The following is a 27,889-nucleotide window of genomic DNA, read 5'->3' as shown; positions in this document are numbered from 1 at the left end:
ACATTCCCTCTTCTGAACTTTTGGCACTATTTGTGAGCACAAACCCACACTGCTTTGCAATACAGTGTTTTAGTCCTTCCTCCGAGGCAGGACCAATTCCTTAGACACACATGCATCCTGCATAATGTCCAGCACAGTGTTTTATATATATAATCAGTGCTTATTAAATATGAATGGAATGAATACAGGAGACAAAAAATGTACTCAGATGATAATTTTTGAGTCTCCTTCTAGCCTGAAGTTACAAACAAAATCTAATTAATCATTTTATCCACACAGCGGTAGTCCCAGATATAATGCTTCTTTTTAAGAGATTTTATTTATTTATTCATGAGAGCCAGAGAGGGGCAGAGACATAGGCAGAGGGAGAAGTAGGCTCCCAGCTGAACGGGAGCCTGCTGTGGGACTCGATCCCAGGACCCTGAGATCACGACCTGAGCCAAAGGCAGACGCCTAACTAACTGAGCCACCTGGCTGCCCCAGATGTAATGCTTCTATAGTACTTGTATAGCCAGCACCCAAAGATACGTGCTGGACTCATTCATTCAGTCAGTCAGAGAGATGGGACTTTGGAGAGCTGGGTCACATTCTAACACATGTTTCTGTGTTCTTGCAGGGGTAGACTTGAGTCTAGGCAATCCTTGATTGCTCTGCATTTTTGTTCAGGTTCCTATTGGCAGCTAACCAGGGATTTTCCTTTCCCAAAACTCTGCTTCCTTCCACAGTAAACTTCCTGATATCTCTTTCCCATTTAGCTAATCCTGATGGTGTTTTAAGTCATCTGGGTAAATGATGCTTTCTGTAGAGTGGGATAGAGATGAAAAACTGTATGGCAGAATGTAAATATGTGGCTTCTCTGATTTCTTCAGTATTCTCCATGCATCCATCTTTCCTCCATGATTTGTTTTGTTTGTTTGTTTGTTTTTAATCTGAGCCAAGATCTAGGAAAACATGAGCTTGTTTTTTGTAGAGCAAAGACAAAAGGAACAGATAGGCAAACACATTGATTCAATTTAGCTCATTTTCATTTCCATTTTTTAATATTATAAGTAAATGTCCATTCTACTTACAAAATAGAAAAAATTACTTTCTGGGTTTGGAAAAAAATTTTTAATTTCTGGGCTCATGACCTTTTGTCTCTTTTAAGGGTGAGGAGAAAAAGGCTAGGATTCCTATGCTTCATAAATATCACCTAGAAGTCCAGAGTGTTTACAGTGTTCTCATGGCTCTTCATATAATTAGGGAAGAAACCAAGAATATGGGAAGGAGTTGAAGGCATCAGGAAAACTCCCCCAAGCATAAGACAACCTGGGGATATGGACACAGGGTTCAGCAGTTCAGAGTAGGGTGATAGCCAGTTTTTTACCGTAAGGCCACTCAAACCTCAGTGTCACTCAGCCTGAAGAACACACCAGTGTGCCTTCTCAGTGTCCTACACCATGAGTTGGGAAAATATCCAGGTCCAAAGAATGGGACTTTGGAACTCTTTATAGTTTGGATGCTGACCCTCTGTAGTGTTTTAATAAAGGAACATTTTAAACCTCCCTAAGCCTCAGAGCCTCAGGATAATGAAGTGCCTACCCACAAATTACTTAATTTAGGAGCTGGTGCATCATAAGCAGTTGATGAATGGGTGCTTTTACTATAGTAAAAGTACCAATAGCCCTGTCAGTCTGCAGACCCTGTGGGTGAGTCCACAGATGTGACACTTCTTGGAAACAATGCTCTTGAAAGACTTGGTTGTAAAATATTTGTGTTCCAACTTATTGAATCTGACTCTCAGGCACCTCACATTGACTTAAACCATGGCATAATTTTTGGAACAATTCATCTTTTTTTACCCTTCATTTCAGGAGCACGCAAGAATGGACTCAAGAGTGGAAAGAATGCCCCGATTATGTCTCTGCCGGAGAAAACAGCTGTTACTTTAATTCATCTTATACCTCCATTTGGATACCCTACTGTATCAAGCTAACCAGCAATGGTGGTACGGTGGATCAAAAGTGTTTCTCTGTTGAGGAAATAGGTAAATCACAGGTTTGTGTTTTACTTGACACGGCTTTAGATTAAATAAGCGGGGAAGCCTCAATGTCCATGTGGATTCAAGTAGGAAGACTTTGTCATTGTAAGTTAGGTGAATGGAGGTCTTCTTTACAAGGCATGAGGTCAGCCAGTGAACAAGAGGGAGAAGGCAGGGGAACATAAGTTGGCTCTAACATAAAACAACCTGACAGTAAATGTTGTCAGGAAAAGAATGGGAACTGTGCAGTCTTTTACTTGAGGTCTTTCAAGATGGATTATGTTCTTGGGTGCCACCACAAGAGACAAACTCACCATACTCCTAAGATTCTTTCTTCCCTAATTATTCAATATGATTACTATATTCAGATCTGAAATATGTTGACCTTTGATCCCTGTCATCACTATAATAAGTGCCTAGATTTTATCACAAAGCATAATATTTCTGGAACTTTATATTTACAAAACAGCCCCAAATCAGTTTAAAGACATGTTTATAAGATCTCAAGACAAACATTGGATATAATCAGAGCTCAATGAACCAAATGAAAGATCTAGACAGATTATCACTTGCCCATCAGAAGAACACAAGGGGAAATAAAACAAAACAAACAACTGTAACTGGAATATTTATGTTTATACTATAATATTGTAAACAGCAAAATATAAAGAATCAAAGGACTATGAGTAGCTGATATGGTGCCTCAGAATCTATCCATAAAGGCTCATCTGTTATAGAAATTGCTTGGAGTTTCTCTGAGACGTTCTGTCCTTAGACGCCTGTGTGTGGTTTCCCAGGCATCAGTGGACTAGAAGAGGCTAAGAGAATGTGGCTAGAAGCTGCAGGCAGAAACGAGTAAATCTGATAGCCTGTCAGGGAGAAGAACAAGCAGAAATGAGAACCCAACTACATAACTTGGAGAGACTATTTATCGTAAGCTGCAATATCAATAGACATAGCCCTTGGGTAGCTAACCGGGTAGTAGTAAGAGTATTAGGTCCAGACCCATGGTTCTAACCCTGTCCCTGCCAATACCTAGCCCCACTCATTTCCATGGCTGACTTTCACTGAGGGCCTGCCATGCCTTGAACCCTGTACTCAGTGTGGTGGCTACAGAATGAGTAAGCTATGGTCAAGGAGGGGAGTCAGGTGTGTCAAATGGTCAAATGGTTTAGGTGCTGGACTCGAGGTGTGTGGAGGGCATAGTAAGCCAACGCAGTGGCCGAAGGTACAACGATTGGATGGGCATGAGGGAGGGGCAAGTAAAGCCCAGAAATGGTGGCAGTTCAGTTACTCCTTGGGGCCTCAGTGGGAGTTAGTTGCCAGATACACAAGATGGACTGAGTCTTCCAACAGTGACTAAGTTCCAGAAGTGATAAATGGCACAGAATGTTGAAGGACTGGGAGCAGTTAGGCCGGCCTGATTGATCAGCCAGAGAAGTCCCAAGTGGTCTTGTGAACCCCACAAAGGAAGTTAGACTTTAAATGACTGCCAAGAGGTGCATTTGAAGATGTTTAAGGAGGGAAATGCCCTGAGGATAATATTAGCTGACTAACACTTACAAAGCCCTTACCTATGGGTCGGGTATAATAACTCTGTGAGAGAGGTCCTATTATAATCTCCATGTCACAGATGACAACATTGAGGCTGAGGGCATTTAAAGGCTAATTCAAGGTCTGTCAGCTAGTAGGTGGAGCGGAGATTGGAACCTAGGCAGCACAGCTCCAGAGTCTGCGCTCTTAATCTCAAACTTATCCAGTGCCACCTGTTGTGTTACTAAATGTCTCGGGGAAATACATCTTGCCGCTGTGTAGAGGGTAGATTGGAGTCACACAGAGTAGAGAGAGAGAGGTTAGAACACTTTGTGATCATCTTTATGATAATTAAGGCAAAAGATAATTAAGGCAAAAGATGGTGATAGGCAGTTACAACCATAGCAGGGAGGGAGGTTGCTGGGAGGGGGAGACAGCAAGGAACAAGGTGAGCCTAATAGATCTTAAGAAGACAACCATAAACCTCAGCTTCGTCACGTGTTATATGAGTACTCTCCTACTATCTCACAGGGCTCATCTTTGGATTTAAAGTCCTGTATTGTTAGACACTTGTTGTTCATTCATTCATTCAGCAAATATTTACTGAGTCCCTCCCTTGGGCCAAGTACATTTCTAGGTGCCAGGAGCAGAAAACGTCTGCCCTCGTGGGATTTTATCCCAGCGAAGCTGGAGAAAGACAATGCAATGAAGAAAAATAACATAGGGAGGGAGAAGAGGAGTGCAGGAGAGGTTGCTATTTTATTAGAGTTATCAGAGCTGTCTTTGCTGAGTAAAGAAAAACATGAGAGAACAACATTCCAGCAAGAGGGCACAGCAAGGGCAAAGCTCCCACAGTGGGAGAATGCCCTTGCTCGCTTGAGGAACAGCATGGTGGAGAGAGGAGCTGGCACAGAGTGAGCAAGGAGGGGCATGTGACAGGCCACATCTGAGGGATCCGTGAGCCAAAGCTACAGCACCCGTGAAGCCATTGGATGATTCTGGCTTTTACCTGGAGTGACATTGGAAGCCTTTGGAGGGTTTTAAATGAGCGATGTGCTCTAACACAAGTGTGAAAATAACCACTGTGACAAATATTATACGGATTATATTGAGAACAGACTGAAGCAGGACAAAGACCACAGGAGGACTGCTTAGGAGGCTAACGCAGCAATACGCAAAAAAGCATAATGGTGGGACTGGGTTTGGAGATGCAGATGGTGAAGAGCAGTTGGACTCTGCGACCATCTCCGAAGTACAGCTGAGAGGTCCCTGGGTGGCTCAGTCTGTTAAGTGGCTGCCTTCGGCTTAGGTCATGGTCCCAGGGTCCTCAGATCAAGCCTCGCATTGGGCTCCCATCTTGGCGGAGAGTCTGCTTCTCTTTCTTCCTCTGCTCCTCCCTTCCTTGCTTGTTCTCTCTAAATAAATAAATAAATAAATAAATAAATAAATAAATAAATAAATCTTAAAAAAAAAAAAAACATACAGCTGACAGAATGTGGAGGTGGTGAGAAAAAGATGAGTCAAGGAAGAGCTCAGTAATTTCATCCTGAGCAACTGGAGGAATGGAGGTGCCATTAACAGAGAGAGGGAAAGTGACAGAGGAGCACATTCTGGGGAGGGACCAGAGGCTGCCTGGGGATGTAGTCGGTCTCAGGTGCTTTTCCAGCATCTCAGAGGAGCTGTTGCATACAGCATGTAACAATATGCACAGAGGTAAGGGGGAGGTTACTATGCTTCTAACAGTGGTACAAGCCATCTCAAAAAGGACCATGTTCCCTATTTTCTATTTAAAGTAGAAAGGGGGAAAAAAATAAAGTAGAAAGGGGAGTTTGTAAGATGAAATATGAGTAATAAGTTGAAATTTTTCCATCAAAAACATGTTTATATTTTGGTCTCTTAAAGAGTTAAGCTTCAGTTATCAGAATTCCTCAGTCCCCAACAAATCCAGAAGGGTGAAGCATTACTGTCATTACTGTAGCCATATGCAGCCCAACTATTTTTGCAAATCCCTCTAATTTAATTTCCAAAATTTGGTCATTATTAGTCATATTTGGATTGTCTATTTTTTTAAAGTTGGCCCCTCTACAGGGGCCAATATCATGCTCCTTCACACTAAGGTCTGTCTTAAGTCTGATTGAATGCAAGCGCTTCCTCCTTTGGCCACCAGATTTTAACAGCCAGTTATGGCTCCTCACACTTATATCTATAGGCCTTTGTCTGGTCAACCCTAGGGATCCAGACTTTGCAACGCTCTGGGTGACCTTCTACAAACAGTAGAAAAGAAAGTAAATTTTGGGACACCTGCTGGCTCGGCAGTTGAGCATCTGTCTTTGGCTTAGGGCATGATCCTGGAGTCCCGGGATAGAGTCCCACATGGGCCTTCCTGCATGGAGCCTGCTTTTCCCTCTGCCTGTGTCTCTGCCTCTCTCTCTCTCTCTCTCTCTGTCTCTCTCTGTGTGTGTGTGTGTGTGTGTGTGTGTCTCATGAATAAATAAATAAAATCTTTTTTAAAAAGTAAGTAAATTTTACTTTGTATCTGGAAGTGATTTTTGAAAACCTCAGTACTAAGACCTAAAGGGCAATAATATATCAGGAACTATCCAGAATGTAAATTTAGGTATAGTTCCTAGCTTTGGAATACATATTTCTCTTCATCAATCTTTGGTAAATTGTGGTCTTTGCAGTCCTAATAAGCAGAATGCAGCTGATTTACCAGAGAATGTACAGTTTGTCCATAGAAACCAAGCAAAACACTATTTCAGATTCTTCACGTAACAGTTAAGTAAGAGACAGAAAATCCTGACTCATCACCATTTGAGAGAAGAGTACAGTGCCTTCCTTCTTATGTCTGAAAAAAAATCACCACATGTGGCTAGGAAGACATCATGCTAAGGAGCATCAGCAGAGTGTTTGGTGGGATTATTCTAGTAGCAATACAGAAATTGATAAGATCTTTGCCCTAGGTAATAAACAATTTGGAATAAAAAGGATTTATCTATCCCTAGTTCCAAAATAGCCACGTGTTCAAATACTCTAGGTCTTTCTGTTTCTGTTCCTTCAGTTTCGAGTTACAATGAATTCCCTTGCCAAAATCCCAAAGCATTAATCCTATCAGGGCTAAAAGATATGTAAGACATGGGCCCCAAGAAGAATTTTAGATCAGATTTTTAAACTTGAAAAGGAATTTTATAGGAGCTTTTGGTCTTCAAGGTCATAAACAGATCATACTCCAGCCAAAAAAAAAAAAAAAATTGTATTCTCTACTACAATGAGAGTATAATAAGAATATTGGAAGAATTAAGAGTATGGATAACAAAAATGCATAAAGTAATTGGTCTCTTCTGAAGAAAGCTCTCCGTTAAATCAAGCTGTACCTGTCTGTCTCTCTGTGCACTAACTCTCTGTTGAAATGCACAGTGCAACCAGACCCACCCATCGGCCTCAACTGGACTTTACTGAACATCAGTTTAACGGGAATCCATGCAGATATCCAAGTGAGATGGGAACCACCACCCAATGCGGATGTTCAGAAGGGATGGATAGTCCTCGAGTATGAACTACAATACAAAGAAGTGAATGAGTCCCAGTGGAAAATGGTAAGATATGATTATACAGCACACTCAAAAATACTTTGACTTTTCTTTATACCAACAACACCTCTCTCCTTTGCAGTCAGACTTCCTTTTGACCTAATTCCACATGCCCATGCTGTATATACACTCCTTATTTCTTTATTTGAGGAAAACAGATAAAAAGCAGTAAAATATCTGGGAATTCTGTCCAAGGACAGATGCTTCCGTGGAGCTTATATGGAAGTGTAAGGAAGGAAAGGAAAACTATCTCCCCAGTCCTTCTCAGTGTCCAGTTTAATGTTTGACAAAATCATACACTCTAGCTACTTAAGCTATCTTTGGGGCTGTGGCTAGACATGAGAAGAGTTATGATCAAGATCAACAATGAGCTATGGCTAAACATCCTCCCGTGATTTTAGTTGCTACTACTTACAGGATCCTCATTAATGTAAGTTCTTCAGTGACTCCAGGAAGGAAACAGAGGAAGAGGGTTTGTCCCCTAGAGCTTTCAGAAGGTGATTTTGTTACATATCTCAGAGAGGAAGAATCCAGCTTAGAGGTTTTGATGCAGGCAAGCAGCATGGTAGTCGTTGACCTCTGAACTGTTCACCTCCTTGACATATGTATGGGAACTCGGCACTTAGATAAATTCCACATGGCACACAACAAGAAGAAAAACAGGATTATCTTGCTGCTCCAAATATAACTAATTCTAAATCAGTCTAACCACAGAGTCATAGCCCTGGCCAAGTCGTTTCTGGCCAGTCATCAGGTCTTGCCCCGTGGCTTTGCAGATTCACTCCCAGAATTTTGAGACAGCAGGCCTTGTCCATTCAGTGATCGGCTGAAAAGGAAGCCAATTTTGTCATTAAAGTTAAGTTTGGAGCAGCTGTGAGCAGTTAAATAGTGGGCTTTGAGGTGCTGTTTTCAGAATCATTTTATTTATTTATTCATGAGAGACACAGAGCGAGAGGCAGAGACATAGACAGAGGGAGAAGCAGGCTCCCTCTGGGAAGCCTGACGCGGCACTTGATCCCAGGACCCCAGGATCATGACCTGAGCCAAAGGCAAACATTCAACCACTTAGCTACCCAGGTGCCCCTCAGAATCATTTTAATTTAGATATCTGTTCCATTAACTTGGTGCAAAAAATCCCGGTCGGCTGTTGAGTCAAATAAAACTTTCTAAATTCAAGTTTTCAGTGAAACATTTATTCAGCAACTGATATTGAAATAAGTACTGTGCAGAAGGCACTGTGCTGGGTACTCCAGGGCAGAAGTTCTCAGAGTGTGAGAGTCCCTGAGACCCTTTCAGGGAGTCCACAAGATCAAGATTGTCTTCACACAAGTACTAAAAGGTTATCTCCTTGGGACGCCTGGGTGGCTCAGCAGTTGAGTTGAGCCTTTGGCTCAGGGCGTGATCCCGGGGTCCCGGGATCGAGTCCCACATCAGGCTCCCTGCATGGAGCCTGCTTCTCCCTCTGCCTATGTCTCTGCCTCTCGCTCTGTGTCTCTCATGAATAAATAAATAAAATCTTAAAAAAAAAAAAGGGTTATTTCCTTTTTTCACCATGAGATTTGTATCCATGGTTCAAAAGCTATGGTGGGAACACTGCTGTCACCTGAACACAATCAAGGCGGTCATTCTAAACAACACTGACAGTCACTGTGCTTGCCACCACCGTGCACTTACAGTAAAGGGGAGAAAGCCAGCTTTACATTAGAGTGGTCTTGAGGAAGCTGCACATTTTATTAATTTTATTAAATCTCAACCTTTGATGACATAGCTTTTGAATATTTGTGAACACATGTCAAGTACACATAATACACTTCTGATGCATACTGAGCTATGGATGATTGTCTTAATAAAGCACCCAAATGGCTGAGTTGCCAGCTGAACCAGCTGCTTTTTGCATGAAACACCATATTTACTTGAAAGAACAACTGATAAATTAATAGATGGTTATTCATAGTGAAGTTGGCAAATACTGGGCAAACATTTCTTGAAAAAGAATGAAGTGTGCTTATTAGTTTAAGAAAAACAATGACAGTGGTTGTTACCAATGAAATTTGAGCTTTCAAAGGAAAATTAAAATTTTGGAAAACTTGGATATGCAGTAGTGAGCTTGATAGCTTTCCCAGTCTTTGATGACTTTCCATATGAGATCCATGGTGATATTAGCTAAAGTGGATTTTTATATTGTATAATAAAATGTGTGAACATTTAGAAAATTTGCGCAACTCAATGAACCAATATTTTCCAAATGACTAATACTTGATGTAACGAAAATAATGGGTGGGGAGGTGATCCATTCAAAGTACTAGATAGAAAGGTGGATTTGGGGATGCCTGGGTGGCTTAGTGGTTGGGCACCTCCCTTTGACTCAGGTTGTGATCCGGGGATCCAGGATTGAGTCCTGCATCAGGCTTCCTGCAAGGAGCCCGCTTCTCCCTCTGCCTGTGTCTCTGCCTCTCTCTGTCTGTATCTCTCATGAATAAATAAATAAATCTTTTTTTAAAAGGTGGATTTTAATGTAGCAGGATAGGGAAGATTCATTGATACAGTTTCTGATTCCACATTGCAACTAACCTTTAAGTAACTACCATGTTTACCATCCTAGTTCAATTGGAGTCCTATCTGACTGGATTAATACAGCATTCCCCCAAGCAGGTCTTATGCTTCTGGTGTTTGATGCATATGATCTATTCTTCACACTGGAGCCAGAATGATCATTCTAAAACACACTCCTCACTTAAAATTCTTTGAATAGATACTCAAAAATATGCACATACTTAAATCCACCTTCTACCTGTATGATTCTGTGAGTCTTGACAGACCCATAGACCTTTGTAGCTAACATCACAATCAGGATACAGAACAACTTATCATAACCTTCAAAAAAATTTCTCATACTGTCCCTTTGTAGTCAAATCCTCCCCAAACCTGAACCCTTGGCACCCACCAGTATGCTCATCTCTGTAGTTTTGCCCTTTCCAAGAAGTCATTGGAATGGAATGATATAATAACCTTTTTGATTCTAGCTTCTTTCACTCCTCACAATGCATACAAGATTCATTCATATTGCTGAGTGTGACATTCCTTTTTATTGCTGAGAGTATTTCATTGTACTGTAAAACTGGTCATGCTCACTTTCTCTGTTTCACATAGTGGTTGTGAGTATTAAAAAAAATACTCCATTTGGTAAAAGCTAGTGGAAAAATAGAAAGCACCGTATTAATGTCAACACATGAGGGCACTTAGCACAGTCTTTCCACCTTGACCTCATTTTTGCATTCCACACTTGGACATATCCACAGGGATGCCTCAGTGGCATCTCAAAAAAGCAACATGTTCAAACCTCCTCCTGCCTCCCTACTCTCCCTCTCTCAGTAAATGACAACATGTCCATACAGTTGTTCAAATTAAAGAGAATATTGTCCTGACATCAATCAGAAACTTGCTCTTATACCTTATATCCAAATAATCACCAATCCCTATTGATTCACGCTCTGAATTATATCATGAACTAGATATTTTTTAAGAGTGTAAAGGAGTCCTGAAACAAAAAGTTTGAGAGTCTAGGAAAAGCAAAGATGTGAATTCATTAGCATACATGGATTTACCTTCATTGGCATCCATAGATTTACTGATCATAGTTTAAGCCCTGAAAGTCCAGTGATAGAGCTGTATTTCAGCTGACGCACAGATACGACACTCGCACTCTGAGCCAGGTCCATGGGAGCATGGGACCATTCCAGGTTGCATCCCAGCTTGACTCTGCTGCACTTACTGCATCTCTGCTAAATCTCATATCTATGTGAGTCCAAAAGGGTCAGTTAACTTTTACTTCACCCACCTTCTATAAGTGAAGTTACATCATCATGGCATTTCTTACAAGTGTCTCAGAGTTGTCATGAATACCAAGGGCTTATCTGTAAGAACTGACCTCTGCTGAGAAAATTCACAATCTAATTGATTATGAGCACAAGTGCCATAAGCTTAAGAACAAGTGAGGTTCATAAATGGGGCAGCGGGAAGCTAGTGTTTGTGGCTTGTATTGGGGATTCAGGTTACCACTGACAATGTGGAATTTTCTATTACTGTGCCTTTAAACAAAACAAAACAAAACAAAACACGCCTGGGTGGCTTAGTGGTTGAGTGTTTGCCTTCAGCTCAGGTCGTGATCCCAGAGTCCTGGGATCAAGTCCTGCATCAGGCTTCCCATAGGGAGCCTGCTTCCCGCTCTGCCTCTCTCTCTGCCTCTCTCTGTGTGTCTCTCATGAATAAATAAATAAAATCTTTTTTAAAAGTACGTTTTTAATATAAAAGTAATACTAATGATGATATAATTGTTTATAACTATTTACCTGCTAAATCAGGTTAAGGATGTATTGTTTTTTAAAGAAGGAATGGAAAAAAATAAAAATAAAAAATAAAGAAGGAATGGGTGCTATAGAATTATCCATATTGGTTGGGCCATCTCCTGAGCACCCACTGTATACTTGGTACTATGCTGGGCTTTGGAAATGCAAAGATAATGAAGGAATTGTTTGCTCCAGGGAATTTGTGGTGTAATATAGAAATTTGAGCAACGTAATATAAGTATAAGAAGTAATATAAGATGTGACTGTCAGGATGGAGTAGGAAAAAGTGCCAAGAATGACTTCTTAGAATATAAACATACTGGGGTGCCTGGGTGGCTCAGTCAGTTAAGCATTTGCCTTTGGCTCTGGTCATGATCCTGGGGTTCTGGGATCGAGCCCCATGTCCCCTGCTCAGTGGGGAGTCTGCTTCTTCCTCTCCCTCTGCCCCTCTCCCATTTGTGCACTGTCTGAAATAAATGAATAAAATCTTTAAAAAAAAAAAAAAAGAATATAAGCAATACTTGCACTGGGATTGGCTGAGAATAGACATTCCCTCAAAGGCAGGTGGCAGGGTTCCATGCAGGTAGTAGGAGCCATGTAAATGAAACCGAGTTTGGTGTGACTGCTTTGGAGGGAAGATAAAGAGGAAGCCATAGACCAAATCACTGAGGGCCTCTGTTTGGTCTTGTTATTAGTGAAATCTGTAATGAAATAATATTGGTTATAATAACAGAGAAATTTGGGCCTCAAAACTGGACACATATGTTTCAAAAAATATATTAGGGAAACCAATAAGTTTAAAATTCAGAATCTTGCCTTTTAAAAAGTATTTTAGGCATGCAAATATATCACGTATGAAGAAGTTTCAGGGGTGCCTGGGTGGCACAGTCAGTTAAGCGGTGACTCGGTTTTGGCTCAGGTCATGAGATCCAAACACTCTGTGGTTAGCACAAAGTCTGCTTAGGTTTCTCTCACTCCCTCTCCCTCTGCCCCTCCCTCCCGACCTTGCCCATGCATGCCCCCTCGTGCTCTCTCTCTAAAATAAATAAACCTTTTAAAAAGAAGAAGAAGAAGCTTCAATGAAAGATACAAACTAAACATCCCATGTACATGTGGGAAAAAATAGGGACCTTGTGACTACAAGCTAACTGAGGTGAATGTATATTTATTTTAGAAGCTGCAGGCCCAGCCTCTAACTTAAATTATGAGAATCTTTTTAATGTGAAAAGTCTATGCTGTTGAAAATACACGTTTTCCTAGTTTTCTATAAATGGTAGCAAGGTGTTCTATCTGAAAACATCCAGCTAGACCACCTTGAAAAATCCATATTGAATACCTGCTTTGAGTGTTTGACTTGAAGGAAAGCACTATCATTAGTGGGGTCTACCTCTTTGATAGCTTTATGTCTTAAGGGTCTAACAGTCTTACTACCCTCCCCCTGGCAGGTAAAAGAAGATCCTGACCGTAAGGGTTGTGGGACCTTGGTTTTTATTACCAAGGACTCAGGTGACATTTCTTTATAAATTTTTAATAGCAAACCATTTGAGGTACCTTTAAACTTTCTAGAATAAGCAGAATAAATATGCAATTGCTACTAATAGAATAATTTAGACAACTATGGTTTTTCTAGGACACTTTCCAATTCTGTGATCTTATGAAGGACTACCCAGAATTTCCAAAGAATAGATTGTGTGTGTGTGTGTGTGTGTGTGTGTGTGTGTGTGTGCGCGCGCGCGCGTTTGACTATAATTTGTTTTGGTGTGGAAATATGGATTTTTTTTCTGTTCTTATGCCTTCCTACAAAACTGTAATATCCAAAGGGTAAGCAACATGTCTGTAATTTTCTTTATAGTCCCACCATTCTCCCACTATAATTCTATTATGCTTTGTTTGTATAGAATATCTGACAGCCCAGTACAGATAGAGCTACAGTTATTTAAACAAATCTATTTTATGTTTGGGTTTGTACCAAAACAACTTTGAGGACTGTGATCTATGTAACAAAACGTTTCTTTAGAAAGTTATTTGCCTCCATCTTTCTTTAAGTAGCAAACTCCGCTAGTGCACTATATTGTTTTTTTCCTATTAGAACCTTTTATTCTGATTATGTTGGTGCTTCAAGAAAACAGCTTAGCCCATACTTCATTGTGCCCTGAACTTATGACACCAAGTTGTATTTGGCCAATTAGGAACAAGGTCAAGCTGCATTCTTCTTAGGTCTATTCAGTTAATAAATGGCACTTAACTGATGGTTTTCATATAATCTCTAACAAAAACTCATAAGTTGCATTGATTTTTCCCCAAGAGGTGAGACACCAATGTAATTCAGGTGAGCCGCTCTGAAAAGATTCATCAGCTTCCTGTCCCACTCTAGCCAGATTTTCTGGAAAACCATGGGAAAAGACTGAAATTCTCCACCAATCTGGGACTGCAAGTGAGTTGTCACAACATTCACTGGGAAAAACAAGATTCCCAACACGGCACCCAACAGACTTCCACAGATAAAATCTGTGACCAAATGAGTGCTGTGAGTTGTTGTGGTAGGCAGATATTCCTTAATGGGACCTAGAAGGCCAAAGGAAAGGACATTCCTGAATCCATTATGGAAAAGAACAGGTACCAAGCTTCTATAATACTAATTCCATGGCATTTGAGTGCCTTGAAAGCCTGGTAAGTGCTTGTAAATTTGTCATGATGCTTGTGATCTTGAAGCAATATCTGAACTCTTTCCAATGGAATGAAAATTGCTTCTGTTGTACCTGCAAGCACGGTTGCCACACTGTGGGTTGCAAACTCAGAGGTACTAATGCTTTCAGAGAAGGCAAGATAAATCCTCATATGGACCAGACGTAAGTGCCAGCATAGTTGTCTTCTGCATCAGTGGGGGAAGGATTCCGTGGTACAGTTTTCAAAAACCATCCCTCCCCAACTGAAGCCCTGCATCCCAGGTTTTGATTCCATACAGCTTTCCGAGTGGGAAAAGTGATTGCTACGTTGCTGAAAGCTGCACAGTGACCACACAAATAATGCTTCATTTCACCAGCATTTGTAGTATGAGGTGATAGATCTTGTTGGGAAGATGTTAGAAGGGGTAGCCTCTTGTCATGAGCTTCTGAATCCACCATGTTGCTTAAGAGCTTTTTTCTTCATGAAGGATATTTTTAACTTGTAACACTATCTTGGCCTGATGTTTGGGGGGGGTATTTTTTTGATAAATTTCTCCGTTTCTCCCATTGTTACTAGTCTGTTAGGTTCTTTCTTCTAGGAAGAAGAAAACTTTGATACGGGATTTCCTGAAATATCTAGGCTCCATGAGAGTCTTGCCACAAAAAGAAAAATAAAATAGCCAATGACAGCCATCTCCCTGCTAAATCATGCCATTGCAATGGGCACCCAGCTCTGTGCCTGGTTGCCACCAGCCAGCACATCGGAGAGCCTGTGAGCAACGGCCAGTGGCCACACGGGCACTGACCTTGTCCAAACCCCCCCTCAGTGCACTGGAAAATAAGATCCACTTTTCAGAAGTTCATTTTGAATACAAATACAGAAGCACCTTAATAGAGTTTATCTCATTGAGTTGTTGTCTTACTAACCAATAAGTTTTCTATTTTGTCTTGAAAGATGGACCCTGTATTGTCAACATCAGTTCCAGTTTACTCGTTGAGACTGGATAAAGAATATGAAGTGCGTGTGAGATCTAGACAACGAAACTCTGAAAAATATGGCGAGTTCAGTGAGGTGCTCTATGTAACACTTCCTCAAATGAGTCCATTTGCATGTGAAGAAGGTAAAAGATTTTAAATTGCAGCCAACATGGATTTTGTCAATAGAGTAATACATTGCCTACATTGTCAGAGTGTTGGTCAGACCATGAGCCATTAGCATCAAAAGTCAGGGTGAGAGACCTCAAGTTCACTCTTTTTAACAGATCTTATTCATTACAAAAGCAGAAGGAGAACTTCGTGTGTGATGATTTAATTCAGGAAATGTCTGGAGGTAGATGTAAGCTAGAGAGGGGAGGACGCACTAAGATATTAATGGGATATCTCTGGATATCAGACTTTCAGATGATTCTTTTGTTTATATGTTTCTATATTTCTAAAGATATCTATAATGAGTTTGTTTTGCATTTATAATCAGAAAAAAATGCTTTTTAAATGCATAGTGAAGAAATACTGGATCCATATGGATAGATGGATATATGACATCTAAGAGAAAGCCTAATATTGTGTCAGCATACGTAGTCGATGGCAGCTACTTATTGGTTTCAGAAAGGTTAGGCACGGCTTTTACCTGGAGATAAGCCTGAAAAGTAGTATGCTAGTTATGTGCCAGAATGACATGGAACATTTGAAGATCCTACATACGAAAAATACAAAGATAATTCAAGTTCAAAGAAATGAGATCTATGAATTGAGAATAAAAGAATTAGAACTTTTGATACAGAAATAAAGAAATCTGCTTAACAATGAACAGTAAGTATATAAAGTTGTCACTCCCATGTGGGAATTAGCTGTATTGCATCTATAGTGAAGAACAGAAGGTTTACAGGGCTATGTATGAGGAGCTGAGGCTTGCTGATGAAACAGTCACAAGCTATAGAGAAATTAAATTTCTCTTTCTGCATGGATGCTACAGGTAGAACCCATGATACTAAAGAGCACTTAAATGAAAATGCCTGTAGCATCATTTTTTCCTAAGTTCTAGTTAACAGGCTTGTTCTTTTAAACAATATTTGACATAATGAAATTCTGGTTTAAAAAGCACATTTGCCACACACTCTTTAAGCTTTTTATGATGTCATTTAATTCAGTTAGGCATAGATCTTTTAATTGGTTTTTCCTTCCATGTTTAAAAAAAAAATAAGTTCTAGCTTTGTTGTATTCCTGAATATGTTACTGATAGAAAGTTACAGATACCACAAGATACAAAATGCCATTCTCTGCTCCACTAATTCTCTATAGTATCCATAATATTTGCCTTGGGGATTTTGATAAAAATAAAATAAAAATAACAAAGGAATATTTCAGCATAAAAAAATCCTACTTTTAATGAAACAACAATAAAGTGAATTTCACTGGTCTTTTCGTGTAAAGCAGATAACCCTGATGAAGAGGTGGAGAAAAGGGAACCCCCCTCCTGCACTGTTGGTGGGAAGATAAATTGGAGCAGGCACCTGGGAAAACAGTATAGAGTCTTGAGAATGGAGTATTAAAAATAGAAATACCATTCAATCCAGTAACTCTACTACTGGGTGTTTCCCCAATGAAAACACTAACTTTAAAAAGTATATATACCCCCCCGGCCTCATTGCAATAGCCAAGACAGAGAAGCAGCCTAAATGTCCATCACTAGGCAAATGGATAAAGAAGTTGTGACACGTATATACAACGGAATATAGTAAGAATGAAATCTCACTATTCCCAACAACATAGATGAAGCTAGAGGGTATTATGCTAAGTGAAGTAAGTCGGACAAAGAAAGACAAACACCCTGTGATTTCACTGATATGTGTAATCTAAAAAAACAAATCAAATGAACAACAACAAAGCAAAAACAGAAACAGACTCATAAATACAGAAAACAAACTGGTGGTTGCCAGAGGGGAGGGGAGGACATGTGGGGGAGGATGGATGGAATAGATGAAGGGAATTAAGTGATCCAGATTTCCAGTCATAAAATAAATAAGTCACAGGGATGAAAAGTACAACATAGGGAATGTAGCCAATACTACTGTGATAGCGTTGTAGGGTGACAGGGAGTGACTACAGCTATCACCGTGAGCCCTGAATAATGTGTCAGATTGTTGAATCACTATGTTGTACACTTGTAATTAATAGAACATTGTATGTCAACTATGTTTCAATTAAAAAGTGGGTAATACTGGGAACCTACTGCAGGCACCTGGTAGGCACTTGGTCTTAAGCAATGAAATTTTATGAACAAATCCCCCCAATTCTGCCATCAAATAGAAGTTGGGGCCCCCAGTAGTGAACTTCTGTCAAGGATATTTTGTAAACTGTAAAATTGATGCCTGCATGTTTAAGAAGTTTTTCATGAGTCAAAAATAGAAACTCTGCTGCCCTCTTTTTGATGGATCCTCAATCTGGAGGATAAAAAAATAGATATTACCATATGAAATTTAAAAAAAAAAAAAGGTGAGAGAGGGAGAGGGAGGGAGGAGGAAGGGGGGAGGAGGAGAGGGAGGAGGAGAGAGGAGAGGAGAGGAGAGGAGAGGAGAGGAGAGGAGAGGAGAGGAGAGGAGAGGAGAGGAGAGGAGAGGAGAGAAGGAAGGAAGGAAGGGAGGGAGGGAGGGAGGGAGGGAGGGAGGGAGGGAGGAACTAAGTGGACATTATTTGGGTAAAGTCGTATGTTAACAAACAGCATTTTTTTTCTAGAGCTGAAGCCATTAATGATATACCCTGAACACATCAGATGCTTAAAAGAGTTGTTGTGGATTTTTTTATATAAATATGGATTGTGCTTCAACTGTTTGCTTTTTCTTCACTTCGATGTTTTTTCATATATGAAAGGATTTGAAGAAGTGGACAGAGATGTTCTTGGAATAGAAAATACTCCCACGTCATTACATTCTGTTTTAGTGGTTATCAAGAGAAATCACTGACTTCACTAGATGAATACAAATTAAACATTTTTATGTAAAAAAGTGAAATGTAAACTTCAAGTATTCCCAATTCTATGAGTGAGATAATACTCTTTTGTGTTTCAGACTTCCAGTTTCCATGGTTCTTAATTATTATCTTTGGAATATTTGGGCTAACGATGATATTATTTTTATTCATATTTTCTAAACAACAAAGGTAGGTGTGAAATAACCTATGTAGATGTTTTTGCTAGTTTTAGATTTCCAGATGTGTTTCCATTTGTTACTTGATATCTTTTTTGCAAATCATGAGTGAAAATTTTAATTAATGCAGTAAAATGTTATCTCTAGTTATACATTTACAGCTTTTTTGTGCCCATCATAGAGAATTCATGGGTGTCTGGTCTATCTGGGAAGATGTATAGCATATTAAGAGGCTAGGGGCTGCATACCTTGTGATAGGCACCCCTTAACAAAACTGTTATCTCAGAGCTGCCCCTTGATCTCTCCAAAGTCCTAAGCAAACTGGCCCATTCATTCTAGGACAACAAGGTTATCCTACATTTGTAAACACAGCTAAAATTCTTTCTAAGTTTAAAGAAATTCTGTTCTGTATTCTCTTGTTGCCAAAAGACTCAGATTCTAAAAAAAAAAAAAAAAGACTCAGATCCTAGTAATTATTTCTGCAACTGCTGCTTAATCTCATTTGAGTCCCTTAACCTCTCTGGGCTGTATGTTCTCATGGGTAACAAAAGCATGCTAGATTATATGATCCTTAAATTTCTCTTGAGCTATATGAGCTGTCACTCTATTTTTCTTCCTGAAAGAAATTCCACACACAAAAAAATAAAAAATAAAAAAATAAAAAAAGAAATTCCACACAGACTACAGGAAATTATAATACAAAATATAGGAAAAGATATTGGTACTGATTGTAAATTTTCTTACATTTAGAGTATTTTTAAGTCTTTAAGATTAAGAGGTTGATCTTGCCCCTTCTCCTAGAACTAGGGTAACTAACCCTCCCAGTTTGCCTGGAACTTTCCTGGTATGAGTACTGAAAGTCCTGTGCCTTGAAAAAGCCCTCAGTTCCAGACAAATCAAGATGGTCAGTCACCCTACCTAGAACGGAAGGCACTTTCTGCAGCTGAGCCAGGAGGCATCTACAAATCAAAACAGGATCTATGTAAATACATTACAAAAGCTTTTTAATTAGAGTTGCATCTTCAGTTCTATAATATAAACCAAACGGACAAAATTCATTATGCAAAATTTCATTTTGCATCTAACCTTTGAGCAACATTTTTTTTACAAGCACAAGTATTATACAGTTTTCAATTGTTTGGGGAAAAAGTAGTAAATAAATTTATAGAATTTTAATTTATATATTTAAGTTATGCCAACAACAAAGGAGCCAAATTATTCTGTTGATTTGAATTTATTGATTTATACAGTTGATGGGCAATTTATACATAACTACAGTAGACAGACCCAGTATGTATATAAAGTAATTCACTCTTAACAATAGCTGTCAAAAAAAAAACAATAGCTGTCAATTTTTTTTGTTTTTTTAATAGCTGTCAATTTTTAGTCATTGTGAAGACCATGTAAATTTGTTACATTGTTTAATTATATTAATTAACAATATTTCAAAGAAAAATAATTCTCTCAACAAATAGAATTCTAAAGAAAATATAGTAACCATTGTATAAGAGTGTTTTCTGAGAATAATGAAGTTCTTAACTTTGACATTTAGTCAGAATTACCAAATTATAAAATTGTTCTGAAATCTTTATCTCTCAAATTTCCTGTACTAAATTAAGTCCTTTGTAGAAAAGAATTAGTTTTGTTCTTTCATTTACCCATAAAAACGTTGTCATGATCTAAATGTCCATGTTCCAATGAAAGTAAAAAATGGAAGAAAACAGTTGTCAGCAGGTGTGGAACAAACATGAAGTTCTAATAATTAAAATGATTAAAATGATACTCCAAAGAAGGAGGGACTTATGTCAGCTTTCCCCAAAATGTTAGGGCTCTAAAGGGCATCAGGTCCTACATGTTGTTTGAAGTGTTGAGTCCATGCCACTTTTCATTTTCCAGATAATTGAGAATCAACTGTAGCAAGATTTATAATGTAATTTGGATTTGAATAAAATGAGAGCAAAGTCCCATAGTTTCACGCCAGTTCAGCTGCACTTTGTTTTCAGTCATTCCCACCATCCGACTCATCCCAGCCTTCCAGCTATTACTAATCAGGAAACTGGATCAGCATAAAACAGAAGTGGCAAACTGGCCACCCAAAAGCCAAACCCTGCCTGCAGATCCTAATGTTTTGTTACTTGATGTTATGTTGATTTGCTACAAAATGTTGACAGACTAGGGAATTCCCACATAAAAATCCAGATTTCCAGGGCATCTTTAAAAACTGAAAGATCTAGGGAGACTCCGTTGATATTCCTGCATGGCAACATATGCTGAAGCAGGGGGCAACTATTCCTTTTGGTAAGGGCATGTGTTCTGTCACCATTCCCAACCCTCCCTATGACGTGACAGCAGGCCTGCTTCATTCATTTGCATGACCTGCTTGAAGCCTAAAGGCCACCAGGTGTGTCATCCTGGCATGAATTCATTTAGAGATGCAGGACCAAATAACACCACAGCATGACAGAAGGCAAAGGACCTGGGTTTTGGAGTTGGGTACTTTGGATTTGAGCCCCAGCTGTGCCAAGTATTAGTGTATGATTTTAATGCATTCCTTAAATTTCCTAAATCTTTCCACAAATAATGTCATCTGCCTCCCTAGTAGTTGTAAGAATTAAATAAAATGTTTAGTGTATGGCTGACAAACTTGTTTTATAAAGGGCTTCTTAGGCTTCTGGGGCCATGCAGCCTCTGTCACAGCTACTCAACTCTGCCACTGTGGCATGAAAGTAGTCATAACACTGTGCAAACTAATGAATATGACTGTGTTCCAATAAAACTTCATTTATAAAAACAGAGAACAGACCAGATTTAGCTGTCAGGCCATTATTTGTCAGCCCACAGGTTATTGCAAAATATATCTTATTGTGTCTGGTTTATCAGAGGCATTCAAAAAAATGGTAGCAGTTATTATTGATAATTTATATTTTTTCTATATCTTCTATTCATCAGTACAAAGTTGTTTTAACACTGGCCTCACTAAGTAAACCTAGTGGAGGCTACCTACAGCAATTTAAAAAATGGAATTCAGCTTATTCCTTGGTTAGGTAAAAAAGCAGATGGAAATATTCAGAGAATGGGTTCCCTATTGAATAGACTGGACTGTCCATTCACATTAGGTTGAATATCAGCTAATCTCCCAAAAGCAGTTTATCATCCCTGCCCAACAGTGGCATCTCTGACTCATAAAAAACAAATGAGTTGACTGGAATAGCTAATCTCTGAGCTTTTTTCCAGAGCTACAATGTTCATTTTAAGACATAAATTCTAGTTGCACTATTAACAAACTAGATAAGTGAGGCATTCAAATGTATTCAAGATGTGTTTAATTGAGCACCTTCTATGTGTCAGGAATTGTTCTAAGTACTAGGGATATGATAAAATGCAAGACAGGTAGAAGAGACACTGAAATGAATTATGGTCAAAAAATAATTTAAATATTTAGAACAGAAAATTTAAGGGCATCATAGAATTGGGTATTTAGATCCATACTGATCCATGCTGATCCATACTAAAGATATTTCAAATTTAGTATTTCCCAGCCGAAATGAACCCGGCAATGACACCTGGTTTATGATATCAATCTTAGATAATTTTATTTAAGTGAGCCATGGTGTAAACTTAGCTTAGTCCATCCTTTTTTGAGGGTGCAAATAATTTGCATGTTCACTGGCTCTTTCTTTCTTTCTTTCTTTCTTTCTTTCTTTCTTTCTTTCTTTCTTTTTCTTTTTTTCTTTTTCTTTTTCTTTCTTTCATTTCTTTTTTCTTTTCTTTCCTCCTCTTCTCTGCCAATTACTGATGAGATGTCCATTAAAATTACCATCCTTATAGATGGAATGGAAGTTGACTTCAGATGGAATCAAATTTCTCATTCCCAAATACTAATGCTGATTCTCAATAAAGACATAAGGGGAAAAAAGATTTTAGGAAACCATGTTTTATTTAAATTGACTTCACATAAGGACTTTTTTTATTGTTTCTTTTTTTTTCTATAGTTTTTCCCCATTATTTACTACTTAATATTTTCTTTCTCATATTCTGCATATGTGGAGCACCAGAATATTTGGAATAAGTAATAATGCTACCAATATTTTATTTCTATCTTTTGAAATAAGAGAATGTATAACTTTACAGATAAGTCAAACCTAAATTTCATTTGTTTTCAAGGATTAAGATGCTGATTCTTCCCCCGGTTCCAGTTCCAAAGATTAAAGGAATTGATCCAGATCTCCTCAAGGTACTAATAAATTATCTAAGAGATCAATAACACTAATCAAATGCTTCCTAAAGACCATTTGTCTTATGTAGAAAGCTTTTGCAAGCTATCTGTATCACATTTCACTTTTTAACCCCTCTGGAGAAAAGTGTTTCAAAGTAATATATCTTAAAATTATGAGAATGTTGGGCAGCCCTGGTGGACCAGCGGTTTAGCACCACCTTCAGCCCAGGGTGTGATCCTGGAGACCCGGGATTGAGTCCCACTTCAGGCTCCCTGCGTGGAGCCTGCTTCTCCATCTGCCTGTGTCTCTGCCTCTCTCTCTCTCTGTGCTTCTCATGAATAAATAAATAAAATCTTTAAGAAAAAATTATGAGAATGTCTTGTATATTTAAAAGTTCTAAAACATTTTTTTTAGGAAAAGCTCTACACTGTGTTTTTGATTATATGGTTTTGTTACTATTGTTCTTATTGCAACCATAAATTTAGTCTCTGAATGTTGTTTGTGTGAGTTTCTTTTCAGAGATTTCATTTTCTCTCTGTTTCCTAGGAAGGAAAATTAGAAGAGGTGAATACAATCTTAGCCATTCATGACAACTATAAACCTGAATTCTACAACGATGACTCTTGGGTTGAATTCATTGAGCTGGATATTGATGACCTAGATGAAAAGACCGAAGGATCAGACACAGACAGACTTCTAAGCAACGACCATGAGAAATCACTTAACATCCTTGGGGCAAAGGATGATGACTCTGGACGTACCAGCTGTTATGAACCTGACATTCTGGAGACTGATTTTAATGCCAGTGATGTGTGTGATGGTACTTCAGAGGTTGCTCAGCCACAGAGGTTAAAAGGGGAAGTAGATCTCTTGTGCCTTGACCAGAAGAATCAAAATAACTCACCTTCTACTGATACTACCCCTACCACTCAGCAGCCCAGCATTATCCTGGCGAAGGAAAACAAACCAAGACCACTTCTAATTAGTGGAACTGAGTCAACTCAGCAAGCTGCCCATACTCAGCTAAGCAACCCGAGTTCACTGGCAAACATTGACTTTTATGCCCAGGTAAGCGACATTACTCCAGCGGGGAGTGTAGTCCTTTCCCCAGGCCAAAAGAATAAGGCAGGGATATCTCCATGTGACATGCCTCCAGAAGTGGCCTCACTCTGCCAAGCTAACTTCATCATGGACAATGCCTACTTCTGTGAGGCAGATGCCAAAAAGTGCATCACTGTGGCCCCTCACGTCGAGGCTGAATCACGTGTAGAGCCAAGCTTTAACCAGGAAGACATTTACATCACCACAGAAAGCCTTACCACTACCGCTGGCCAGTCTGGGACAACTGAGAGGGCTGTGAGTTCTGAGATGCCTGTCCCAGACTATACCTCCATTCACATCATCCAGTCTCCGCGGGGCCTTGTGCTCAATGCGACTGCCTTGCCCTTGCCTGACAAAGAGTTTCTCTCATCATGTGGCTACGTGAGCACAGACCAACTGAACAAAATCATGCCGTAGCCTTTCTTTGGTTTCCCACGAGCTGCATATTTAATGGTGAAGCGTGGGCTAGGGCGTGAGTGCTTAAACCAAAATAATGTTTAAACCTTTTCGGGGGGGGATGGGGGAGTGGATTCTAAATGCCTTTTCCTGAAATGTTGAAACATAATATTAAAAAAAAAAAAAGAAAATAAGAAGGCCGAATCAGATGGATATTCCTATTGTGAATTGTAAATATTTTAAAGAATTGTCTCAAAGACTGTTTAGTGGCAGTGATTGTCTTGTTAATGTGGGTGTTAATTTTGTGATACTAAGTATTGAATGGCTGTTTTTAATGTATAGTAAATCATGCTTTTTGAAAAAGCGAAAAATCAGGTGGCTTTTGAAGTTCAGGAAAATGAAATGCAAATCAGCACAGGCTAATTTTTTTTTAATGATTGGGAACTAAAATTATAGGTAAGAAGGCAAAAAAGTAGTTTGGATATGTAAAACATTTATTTTGACATAAAATTTATAAAGATATTTTTAATAATTTACACTTCAAGCACGGCTATTTTATATCACACTACACACTGTGTACTGTAGTTCATGCAGACCCATCTAAAGAATGTAGCAACTACAGTCTAAAGCTAGTTTTACTGCTTTGGTCAGTACACCTAAAGAAAAACAAATTAACAAGTTAGTTTTTTACCAGGCCCTTTTTATACCTCCATTCTTAAACAATCCTAAAATGATTGTAGTTACCTGCATTACTGGAACAGGCTCACCTTATTTAAAAAAAATTTTTTAAATGTGTTCATTGAGAAAACTTTTAAGATGGATGTGCAGGTCAACTCATCATGAACCAAAACAACTCTTTCTTACCCACATTTTGGTTCATTGCAGAGAGCTCCACACAAGGAGAAGTAGGAAGGATAGCCAGTCAGTTTGGCAGGCTGCTTGGGTGCTACTGTGGCACGTACAGTGAGCTCTTTAAGGCAGGCCGACCACGAGAGGTAGGCCCCAGAAGCTCTGCAGTAGCATCTCTTCAGATACAACTTGACTTTATTACGTGGTTACCCAAGAAGGGAATAAAGTACAAGAAGCATTTTGTAAGTTGAAGCAGGTCGAAGTGAAGTTAACCAGATCATGGAATAAAAAGTTCAAGAAACAGGTTCTTGTTTCACAGCCAATAACCAGACACATACACCCACTACTCCTGGTAACAAGAAGCAGAAGAAACAGATTTTTAAATCCCCACAGATAAGTCAAAATTATCCTAAACCCATAGCAGAAACTTTCTCCCTCACCAGACCCTTTCTTTGGTTTATTTAAAGTAGCAATGAAGACGTCTCCTCATTTTGTATTTCCCCTCTGAGTGGCTTGGCCTCAAAGCGGGTAGTCAGAAGAACAAGGGGGCCGAAGTAATGTATAAATTATTATCGTTCAATCCCTTGGTAACCTCAGCACCATTCTTAGGAGCGTTGGGATTGGTCCCCAAAAGGTTTGTCAAAGGAGAATCTCATCTCACTGAAGAATGCTTCTCACCTTAAGTATTTTTTTTTTTTTACATTTAATGAAACTTTAAAGTTCGCTGTAACTTAAATAGTATTTGCCATTTAGCTCAGACCTTTTTAGGAAACAGGCTTAATGGTTGGTAATTTTAAATTCCCTCTTTCTTGCAGGAAGGACAGTGAAAAGCTAGAACTGGGTGTTCCAAGTTCAATATGTTACTTTGTAATAGGTGTTTCATAGATTTTTCTGCTACCTTGCTGCTATGGTTTTCTCTAAGAGCTACATCATTTAGTTTCATATACAATTTCATCAGTGTAGAACCTAATTCAACTTAAAACTGTGTGCTTGGGAAAACTATCTTACTATTTCACAATAGGCTGACAACAATTTCTATAGCCAAAAATAGCTAAATACCTCAATCGGTCTCAGAATGTCATTTTGGTACTTTGCTGGCCACACAAGCCATTATTCACTAGTATGACTAGTTGTGTCCTGCAGTTTATATTTAACTTTCCTTATGTCTGTGGATTTTTTTCCTTCAAAGTTTAATAAATTTATTTTCTTGGATTCGTGGTAGCATGCTTCTTTTGTCAAACACCCACCTGAAGATCACCCTAAGCCAGACTGCATACTCTTCAGTTCTTCTCACTTGAAGGGGAGCTTAGCACAATTGGCTTAAACACATTGGCAATGGATGTGGAGATTTTTGCGATGTGCTGGCAGCTCCCCACCTCTCCTTTTTGAGGAAACGGGAGCCTAGCTCAAAAATATTATTCTGGCTTGCCTGGACTGTGCCTTTCTCCTCAGGCTGCAACACCCCATGGGCGGAGGCTTTTAGCGCCATGTTTTGGATGCGTCCGAGCTTGCATGACACGGGCGGTGGGGGTGGTGAGGGGGAAAAAGTGGTGCTTGAACACTGTCTTTTAGCTTCATCTCTAGCTGGAGCTGTTGCTTGGGAGGAGGGAAAGCAGCTCCTCCTGTACCAGGCACACATCAGCAACAGTTGGTCAGACTGGCTACTTGCCATCATGGGAAGCACATAAGTCAGGCCTGTGTGTGGGAGACAGGGCGGGGTGGGGGCGAAGGGGTCCTGAGGGAGCGGTAAAGCCATGAAGCAACAGTTCCTCCCCAGGACAGGTTCCAGGCAGGTTACCTAACAAATCACAGTCTCTTGTGCAGGCCCTAGGTCTGAGAAGCGAGAGTCTGTGAGGACACCGAGAAGCCCACAAGAACAAGTATTTATTGCTGCAGCAAGTTGAGTGCAAACTGCCACAACTCTTCATTACACTAGAGGGTTTACATTCAATATGGAAATAAAAATTCTCTACCTGCCGCATCTGCCCTTGGAGCAACTATTACCTGAAAGAACCATGGCTGAAGCCTCAGGGTTTCCTGATTTGGAAATAGGGTTTAGACCATCATCTCTCTTCTGTCACTAAGATATTGGAACACACACTGCCTTAACTTACAAAACCAGCAAAAGCTCACCACTTTAAGCACTAAACATTTCTTACAAATGCTTTACAAAAGTCAGCCTTGTGATATTACAGGCTTATCATTCATCTGAGGTGCTTCAAGGTATTAGGAGGGGAGGGGGAGGAGGGCCGGTTTACTTCTCCCTTGGATTAAAAGAGCACAACCCTTACTGATATGTTGAAGGTGGCCATACATGTGCTTCTGTACGTAAACTTCTCAGTGGTTCTACTACGACATGCTAACACTGAGGTCTATTCACAAGGTATAGTATTTACATATTTACATAGTTTTACACCAAAATACTAAATGTTCATGTTCTCTCTGTGTAGGATAAGAAATGGGGGGAAAGTGCACATTACTTAAGTCCAAATGCTTTAGTTTAGAATCCAAGACTCTATATAATTTGCTCAGCCTTCTTTGCTAACTTAATATGTAAAGACTGTATAAAGGGTACAGCTTCTGAATAAGAATTTGACCTTTGGTTAACATTCAAGCCCTGTTCTTTGAAATCTAATAAGTATTATGCCAACTTTATTAACATAGGCAATTAACATCTCTACTCTTTGCTTATACCTCTTCCTGCACCTGAAAAGCTCCCAATTAACCAAACCTGCCTGTCAGAATTTTCCTCATCCTTCATGGCCCACCTCAAACGCCTTCTTTATATAGCCCCCGATTCCCTTCAGCTTAAGTGATCACTACCCCCTCTTAAACCATTTTTTTTAAAAATATTTTATTTATTCATGAGAGACACAGAGAGAGAGGCAGAGAAATAGGCAGATGAAAGAAGCAGGCTCCATGCAGGGAGCCCGACGTGGGAATCGATCCCGGGACTCCAGGACATGCCCTGGGCCGAAGGCAGGTGCTAAACCACTGAGCCACCCAGGGATCCCCCCTCTAAAACCATT

At 39.5% G+C, this 27,889-nt stretch overlaps 1 protein-coding gene, 1 long non-coding RNA gene and 1 pseudogene across 11 annotated transcripts in view; 1 reads left to right on the top strand and 2 right to left on the bottom strand.

The window, feature by feature from the left end:
• Positions 1–26,072, top strand: part of GHR (growth hormone receptor) — a 270,875-nt gene extending 244,803 nt beyond the window's left edge. For all 8 annotated transcript variants that reach the window (XM_072824750.1, XM_072824747.1, XM_072824745.1 and 5 more), the window contains 6 exons: positions 1,854–2,026; positions 6,971–7,149; positions 15,111–15,276; positions 18,220–18,310; positions 22,462–22,531; positions 23,061–26,072. In XM_072824750.1, coding sequence (XP_072680851.1) covers positions 1,854–2,026; positions 6,971–7,149; positions 15,111–15,276; positions 18,220–18,310; positions 22,462–22,531; positions 23,061–24,032 — 1,651 coding nt within the window. In that variant the 3' untranslated portion in view covers positions 24,033–26,072. The remainder of the gene's footprint in view (positions 1–1,853; positions 2,027–6,970; positions 7,150–15,110; positions 15,277–18,219; positions 18,311–22,461; positions 22,532–23,060) is intronic.
• The window catches only part of LOC140632584 (uncharacterized), a 57,870-nt gene continuing 30,993 nt past the window's right edge, over positions 1,013–27,889 (bottom strand). For 2 of the 3 annotated variants that reach the window (XR_012030185.1, XR_012030187.1), the window contains exon 2: positions 1,013–4,968. This is a non-coding gene — a long non-coding RNA (uncharacterized lncRNA). Of the gene's footprint in view, positions 4,969–7,558; positions 7,897–27,889 lie in introns of those variants that run through there. The other variant, XR_012030186.1, reaches the window with a different exon arrangement.
• On the bottom strand, positions 13,745–14,714 carry LOC140632580 (mitochondrial nicotinamide adenine dinucleotide transporter SLC25A51-like; annotated as a pseudogene).

This window comes from Canis lupus, chromosome 4, assembly GCF_048164855.1.
Source record: "Canis lupus baileyi chromosome 4, mCanLup2.hap1, whole genome shotgun sequence".
Lineage (NCBI taxonomy): Eukaryota > Metazoa > Chordata > Mammalia > Carnivora > Canidae > Canis > Canis lupus.
Note: the sequence above shows the minus strand (reverse complement) of the source record. Positions and strands in the feature narration are given on the sequence as shown.